General features: G+C 36.3%; 1 protein-coding gene across 1 annotated transcript in view; it reads left to right on the forward strand.

The window, feature by feature from the left end:
- The first annotated feature begins 89 nt into the window (after positions 1–89).
- The window catches only part of ACTR3B (ARP3 actin-related protein 3 homolog B (yeast)), a 19,563-nt gene continuing 10,979 nt past the window's right edge, over positions 90–8,673 (forward strand). Inside the window, exons 1-8 of the mRNA XM_010013401.1 lie at positions 90–106; positions 454–509; positions 2,334–2,458; positions 3,734–3,844; positions 4,225–4,320; positions 4,472–4,579; positions 5,895–6,038; positions 6,636–6,809. Coding sequence (XP_010011703.1) covers positions 90–106; positions 454–509; positions 2,334–2,458; positions 3,734–3,844; positions 4,225–4,320; positions 4,472–4,579; positions 5,895–6,038; positions 6,636–6,809 — 831 coding nt within the window. The remainder of the gene's footprint in view (positions 107–453; positions 510–2,333; positions 2,459–3,733; positions 3,845–4,224; positions 4,321–4,471; positions 4,580–5,894; positions 6,039–6,635; positions 6,810–8,673) is intronic.

Below are 8,673 nucleotides of genomic sequence, written 5' to 3' on the forward strand. Positions count from 1 at the left end.
GTTTTTGTCAACACCCCCCCCCCCCCCCCCCCCCCCCCAATATTTGACAATGTAAAGCAAATATGCAAAGTCTAATGACATCTTTGGTCATGGTAGCTTTCCAAAGGTAAGATCTGTACAACTATTTTTTTTTTAACCAAAGGGTGGAATGTGGCCTGCTTATCTTTCCTCATAGCTGATCAACAAGATGGAGAAAGTAAGAGCTCAGTTTTCAGACTCTGGGAAAACACTACCAAAATTTGTAAGCTCGAGGTGTCTGAAAAATAAATAACGCCTAAAATATTTACCACTTCTGAGTTTTCTTCTCAGCAGGATGACACTTGAAAGCATAACCCAGAAAATGTAGATGTGGTACGTGATGTGTTTGGTCTTCACTTTGTGTTGTGAATTATAAGTATTTTATATTTTTACATCTAATTACATCTAATGACCTTGTGATCATTCTTTTTTTAGGTATACAAAACTTGGCTATGCAGGAAATACAGAACCTCAGTTCATTATCCCATCATGTGAGTAATTTTTTGTCCTTCCAAATTCTAGTATACACCACTGTCACTGACCACTTTCATGAGTAAATGATGTGCTTTCCAACTCTGAACTCTGCCTTCATAGTCTCTTGTCCATCTGGGAAGTGATAGTCATTGCGTTAGCATCTTTGGCTAGGGTGTAGGTAAACAGAACTCCTTGTTTGCAGTGAGCTAGTACTGCTGCTCATTAAATCAGCTCTTGGTTGCTATGACAAAGATGAAGAGAACTCCAATCCAATTTCCTTTTTATCTTTATTATTTTTCTGCCAGGACTCTTGAGTAGACAGAATGCAATTTACCTCCTGTCTACCTGACACTCTGGTTACTGCCTGGATAATCTAGGGAAGGTTTCCAATCAAATTAAGTACTGAAGTGCAGGTGGTGTCTGCCTTATTTACATTGTCTGGGACTGTAGACAGTCTAATATTCAAAAAAGTTATTCCTATTAGAAAATGAAAATTAAAATGTTTCCAATTAAAATGTTTCTGCCCATTTAACGTGCTTTTGTTGAGCAGATTACCAATTAAAATGTTTACCAATTAAAATGTTTCTGCCATTTAATGTGCTTTTGTTGAGCAGATTTACTCTTAATTTTTTGTATGCTAAACTTGTTTAGAATGTTTTATGTTTCAGGTGTTCATGATTTTAATTGTTGTCTTAGCCGTATATATTTATAAATAGTAGCACAGACGTCATATTTACGACTAATGGCATCTGTTATCTCCACTTATGCTAAATACTGCCTTTTTGTAAGCTTGGTCAATTAACTACTTATTCATGCATCTAGACTGCCTTGTAGCTACTCACTGTAGAAGGTAAGAAGATAAGGAAATAATAGAGGTGGACATGCTCTTTACCAAATGTAGCTGCAGTGCTGGTTATAGTCTTGCTATCTTGTAAGAGATTCAAGCCCAAACCACAGGTAAAGATGTAAATGTCTTACGTTAAAGAAGTGGGATAGCAGGAGTTTTCTGTGAATTTGTTATAAATCTCACTTTAGAAAGCTATAAACTTGGACTTTAGATGTGTTTCCAGAAGAATTGTTTGCCTGTCAGTAATTTTTTGGTGCTGATAGTATTTGGCATGTTTGTGGATGATACCTGCCTACTCTATTTTTTTTTCTACTATATGATATTTAGATCTGATTATGACGTATTAAAAGAATCCTTTATATAAATAAGGTTATATATTGAGTACTTTGTTTCATTTTTATTTATAGCTTGCCCCAGATTTGTTTTTTGCTGTCTCATCTTCCTCCCTATAGCAGCCATCATCTAATAATTTTGGTGATAGTTGCAGCCTGCTAATGGGAAACATAAGTGTCTCCAAAGATTTCTCTGTAGTGCTGCAAATTGCTTTCTCCCCTCCCCCCTTCCTCCTCACCAACTGGGATAATGACTCCAATATTTATTTCTGAAGTATATAGCTTATTTTCTTCTCCTCCTGTGCTCTTTCACTTAATTCTAGAGTTGAAACTCAGAAAATCATGTTGCTTACTGGAATGCTGCACTTGCACGCATTTAGTTACTGCTGCAGTCTGCAACAGAATACATTTTTAAGGTTTTCTGAGTTGTTATTTGCATTAATGAGCGATGGGTGACCAGAACCCTCCGTGATACAGTGAGAATGAACTCTGCTATATTGGCTTGTCAATGGATCACTTACCCAATTTCTTCTGGAAACTATGCTTTTTGTATCCCAGTTTTTATTTCTGGGAAAGAATTAAGAAGTAATAAATATTCATTACTTGGTATTTAGCAGTTTTAATTTTGATTTGGTTTGTTTGTTTTTTTTTTTTTTCTTAAGGTATTGCAATCCGAGAATCAGCCAAAGTAGGTGACCAGGCTCAGAGGAGGGTAATGAAAGGCGTTGATGATCTGGACTTTTTCATAGGAGATGAAGCCATAGATAAACCTACCTATGCTACGAAGGTAAGCATTGAGTATTTTTAAGAAGTCTTTCAAAAGTTACATGTTTTTGTTATATAATGGTGTAGGACTTTTTGATTGCCACTTAAACCAAACATTTGCTTTTTCGTAAAGTGTTTTTGTTGCTCTCCTAAAAGCTGCATGATATGGTTCGTGGCTTTACCTTTTTTGTTAATGTCTGTGTTTTAATACTGCTGTCCTGTGTGATTGGTGCTTGAGTCCTTGTGTAAATATCCATTGATATGGTGCAGCTGTTCAGTTTTCAAATTTACTAGCTATAAAAACAGTCATAAACACTGAATATTTAAATTCTTGCTAAAAGTGTATCCTCCTAGCATGGCATATGAACTGGGGAATGTGTTGGATACTTTGCTTCAGGGACTGTCACAATTGTTTTGTGGAGGGCTGTCTTCAGCATGGCTTTTCTGTGAATCGTATTTTCCATATCCTAGTAAAAGACTTCTTGTACTCACAAAATGTTACCGGCTTATGAATTTCGTGGAAAAAATCATATTTCATATGTCCTACTGTATTACTTAAATGTCAGACATGTTCTTAACGTTGAACAAAATGTAAACATCATCCTTGCCAGAATTCTCGTTGAAAAAAATGTATAGCCTGTATGGTCTTTATTACTTTTTATAGATTGGAAGGCATGTTAAAGCCAAGTATGAATCTTGACTTTATAAATTGTGAAATTTATACAAGAAGGATTGCAGTCCTGCAATAGAGCAATAGCAGTATTAGGAATAGAGTCTGGATTCTGGCTTTTAGTCCTGCAAGCTAGAATCACAATTTGAAGTCCCTGGGAGCAGGAGGTAACTTCAAATAGTTCTTCTAAATTAAATTAGAATGGAGGATTTGATAAGGCAAGCATGAGAATGAGATGTTTTCATTCTTGTAGAAGTTCACAGAATCATAGAATCAACTAGGTTGGAAAAGACCTTTAAGATCATCAAGGCCAATCATTACCCCAGGACTGTCAAACCCACCACTAAACCGTATCACTGAGGGCCTTATCTACATGTTTTTTGAACACTTCCAAGGATGGTGACTCCATCGCTTTCCTGGGAAGCCTGTTCCAGTGCCTTATTACCCTGTGAAGATATTTTTCCTAATGTCCAATCTAAACTTTCCCTGGCATGGCTTGATGCCATTACCTCTTGTCCTATTGCTTGTTACCTGGGAGAAGAGGCTGACCCCAACGTCCTGTCAGGCTGTCCCTGTTTCTGGGTTTGTTCATATGGTCTAGAGTGTTGACAGGTTTTCTTTCTTCAGTGGCCTATACGACATGGTATTGTTGAAGACTGGGACCTCATGGAGAGATTCATGGAGCAGGTCATTTTTAAATACCTACGAGCTGAACCTGAGGATCACTATTTTCTAATGGTGAGTTAATGAGACTGGGTAAGAAGATATTTTTGTGTGACTAAAACTAAATAATGTTCCATGTACAAGTAGTTCTCTTGGAGGATTTGTTTCTGTAAATGTCTCGTAGTTCTTCAGCAACCTGTGGGGTGGGAGGAGAGGGAGAAGGAAAATAATCAAAGCTGCATTATACCTAAATTGTGCTCACTTTGCAATGCAGGCTACTGCAGGTTGGGTTTTGGTTTTGAAAAGCTTTAATCACTTTGTTTAAACTGTTTGAATTATGTTTGAAATTTTCTGTTTTGAGACATGTAGAAGTTTGATTACCATACCAAGCTAATCAGTGCATGAACATTTAGGACTCTATTGGGGTGATTTTTCTGAACTTTTTCTTTTTGCAGACAGAGCCTCCTCTCAACACTCCAGAAAACAGAGAATATCTTGCAGAAATCATGTTTGAATCATTTAACATACCAGGACTTTACATTGCTGTTCAGGTGAACAAAGTGAATATGTTCTTCTCAAGTGCAGTATAGCTGCAGTATGTATAGTCTTCTGTATGCACATCTAAAAAGTTTGGAACAGTATTTTCTGAGACTGTAAGTTAGCACAGTCTGCATCCTTCTAAATATAAACTCTCTTGTGTAGGCAGTGTTGGCCTTAGCTGCCTCTTGGACGTCACGGCAGGTTGGAGAACGTACTTTGACTGGAATTGTCATCGACAGTGGTGATGGAGTGACCCATGTAATTCCTGTGGTATGTAGCAGGACGCAGTCTGAAATGATCAGTGGTTTGGACAAGTGCAGCATTTGTTTACAACGGATTTAAATAAGTGTCAAATGAAAGTTTATATTTTTAGTGTTGCTTATTTGGGATTTTTCCTCCCTTACGATTGTTTTAAAAACTCTGTATTTTATTTTGTGAACTTATTTTTGCAATTAATTTAGTTTGCAGACTATGTGAAGGTCACAGTAAGGTTTTTCAGGCTATGTTTTAGAGGCTATTTCTGTGTAAAACCTTGTCTTACTGTGATGCCTCAGTTCTGTTTAATGTTACTGCTTATCATGGTCTTGGATCTCCTGCATACCACCAATGTCTGAAAAGAAATGTCCTGCATTTTGATTGTTTAATATAGGTTATAACATGTACTTTTTATATGATTTTACTGTATTTTAGAAGGTAGTGCACTCTGCTTATGTGGAAACAACTACAAGATTGTATGTTCATGTTCATAGAGAGAGAGAGAGAGATATATATATAGTTGATCTCATACGGCTTAATTATGTTAGGGTGTTAAAAATACAGAATTATCTGTGCATACTGACATCTGTTCTGTTGATGTCATTTTGTGTATTTCTGAAGCATATAGTATGCTTGAGTGATCAGTTATTTTAGAAATGAAAATTTTCTTCCCTTTAACTTCATCTCACATTTTTTATTAATCTGGGCTTCTCAGTGTTTTCTTCATATGAGAAATGCTGGGGAAAAAACAGCATTTGCCATAATGAAACTCTGAAAAGTGTAAAAAAAGGCAAAAGAATAAATAATACTGGCTCAGCAATACCAGAGTTTTCAGTAAAAGCATACTGAAAAAAAAAATAAAAATCAGTAAATAGATTTCTTGCTTTTATTGTGCTTATAATCGATGCTACTGAATTTATTTTTTATTCTCTGAGAATTTTAATATATTTCATACCTTTTTCTATTAAATTTTCACTCCCAAACAGGACACAAGTGTTCTATTTGTATTGCATTTGCTTTCTGGATCATGCCTAAAAGGAACCATCTATCAGACTGTCTTCTAATATGTGCAAGATTTTTTTTGTCTTGTCACCTGTATATCTATTAGATAACCAGTATCTGTTTATATGTGGTTATAAGGTCTTATAAATAAAAATAATATCCCCTTTCTGCTGGGTTGCACATTTTTATAGTAATTTTGCAGTTTCAAGGTTTTACTTTTATCTAAAAATCAGAAGAAAGCATTATAGAAATGAATGTTAGTTTCGTTATTAATTATTGATACACAGTAAGTTTTTCCCTAAATATTTTTTCTTCTCCTCCTATATAGGCAGAAGGCTATGTAATTGGAAGTTGCATCAAACATATTCCTATTGCAGGTAGAGATATTACTTACTTTATTCAACAGCTCCTAAGGGAAAGGGAGGTGGGAATTCCTCCTGAACAATCTCTGGAGACAGCAAAAGCCATAAAGGTACACCCTTCTTTATCTCTTAATAAATACATAAATAAAACTCTCTGAGATAATTTTTTGGCTTTAACAAGTTGCCAGTGGCTCTCTTAAAAATGCACATGTAGGCAGTGTATGCAATTACGCAAGCTTCTGGTGACTTATCCAATCAAGTGAAGAAGAAGGAGGAAGAAAGCCTTCATGCTAGACTGTTTGGAGTGTTCTGCAGATTAAATCAGCATTTTAAGCTTTAGATTTGTTTAAAATTTGCTTTTTAATGTAATAAAAAAATAGATGTATGTAATGTCAATGGGGTGATTGTGTGGTCTGAACTTGAAAGCTTGCTGCTGAACTTCTTGATCATCACAGATGTAGTGGTTGTCGTGTTTTCATTTTGAGAGACTAATCTAGATGAGTCAGCATGTAATCTTACTGAAACAAATAGGTCGTGCACTGTCTTGTAGGGTTGAGTCTTCAGTAGTCATTTGGGTGAGAACATCTCTTGAACAGCCCCATCAGTAAAAATACTTAAATATTTTTGTTTTCTGATTGTGTTGTTACTTGCATTTAATGACTGAGTAATTATTTTGGCGATCTTAAATATATGGTATTTCCTAACAGGAGAAATACTGTTACATTTGCCCTGACATAGTGAAAGAATTTTCAAAGTATGATGGAGATCCTCGAAAATGGATCAAACAGTATACTGGCATCAATGCGATCAACAAAACCAAGTTTGTTATAGATGTCGGTTATGAAAGGTTTCTTGGACCTGAAATTTTCTTTCATCCCGAGGTAAGAAAAGGGACTAGCAATACTAAGTTACAGGAACTTTACTATGTGAGCGAAGAGGGGGGGAGGGACGGGAGGAGGAAAGTACTATCATTTTTGGTGCCAGGGCGCCATCACGTGGCATTAAGATAATCCTGACTACAAGCCACTTGAGTCGCCAGTAATTTAAGCCCAGAAGACACATGAGCACAGCGGACAATTATTTTTCTAATGTCCCTTGTAACACTTAAGACATCTTACTCTTTTTCTTTAAAGGCAATCTAAAATTGAGGGGAAATTGTTTGACCTTACAGACTTTACATAGTATTTTCCCTCATTCTTTCGGCAGAGGTTTACACCAGTACGCCTTTATATGGTGTGCTGGATTATGCTGGCAATCCTTTTGGGCGCTACTCTGCATGTTAGTGTTGCATTGATCATATTCTAAGTCTTGGATGCTGACTTTTGATACTGGGTACATTTATAAAGCATGATGCTAAATTCATCCTTAAGGGAAGTCCATTGAAATCTCTGTTGGTGTGGTCATAAGTAACATGTAGAGTTCTGGGAAGCATTACAATGCCTAGTCTGTCTGGGTTTTGGTACTTCAGTTTGAAGGAGTTTCAGGATGTTGTGGGAGAGGGAAGAGTCAAATTTTAATATGTTATACAACATAGCAGAGAAGGTCCTCTCCATTCCTGTGCACTCCATTGAGTTTACTGCAGGCACCCACAGCCTGTAATACTATTAAAGAATTTAATCAAGGTTCACTTTAGCACTGGTGAAGTTTCCCATTGTCTACTCTCCTGCTATCGGAAGAATATTAAAGAACCTCATTCTGTCACCTTTTGTCTAAACTCTAGCCTTAATCTCTTTATGGTCAGTTTGTAGCTCTCTGATCTAATGCCAGCATTAAACATCTGGGCTAAATAGTTTGTCTTCCCCGTTATTTACTGAAGTGATTTTACAGAGAGGCATTGAATCCCATGCCAGACATCATTTTAATAGCTTCCCTTTCCATAAGTCCCTTCAAAGACTATTGGGAACAGGTTAAAGGACTAATTTCTATTTTCTTCATTTCTTGATAGTTTCTTGTCTCTCTATTGAAAAAAAAATTACTTTCTCAACAAGGAGAACACACTAGATAATACGTACTGGACTTCAATAACTCCTGACTTCAAAGGGTATCAAGTTAGCTAGATAAAAGCTGCCTTTGGTAAAGCTGTCTTGTAATCTTTTCCTATTTTCAGTTTTCAAAATTTTGTTCTGAAGTCTTTAATATTTTTAAAGTTAGGCTTTGAGGTTTGTAGTTATCCAGATTATTTCTATGCTTTTAAAATTAGGTATTTAACTTGCTATTCTCTAACCATACAGTATTTGCTAGCAGACTGCAATTTTACATGTCAGTTCTCTTGTCCCCATTCTGGGATCATGTTGTACTCTGCTTTGGATGCCATAAATCTTAATTTTTACTTACCCTTTTGCCCTGCTGTTTTACCAATATCTTTATGGAGAGCTTGGGAGAAGTTTTCGGGCTGTAGTTCATTCAGGATGAGAACTCTCCATGCGTAGTGACACTGCTTCTTTCTTCTCTTTTAATTTATGCAGCTTCATGGTTTTAGCTTCTTGCATGAGTAATTCTTACTATGGAAATCAGCTTGAATTCTTGGGGATTTTTCACATCATCCTTACGGCTTCTGATCTGCAAGCCAACTTCCTTTGCTAATTTCTCTTTCAGTTCAGAGTGTACTTGTGTTTTGGGTTTTGTTATTTATCCAGTTAGATACTTCGTGTTGTTTGGGATGTAAGAATCATAGAACAGTTAGGGTTGGAAAGGACCTTAAGATCATCTAGTTCCAACCCCCCTGCCATGAGCAGGGACACCTCA

The sequence above is a fragment of the Nestor notabilis genome, unplaced genomic scaffold (assembly GCF_000696875.1).
Source record: "Nestor notabilis isolate BGI_N333 unplaced genomic scaffold, ASM69687v1 scaffold14084, whole genome shotgun sequence".
NCBI lineage: Eukaryota > Metazoa > Chordata > Aves > Psittaciformes > Psittacidae > Nestor > Nestor notabilis.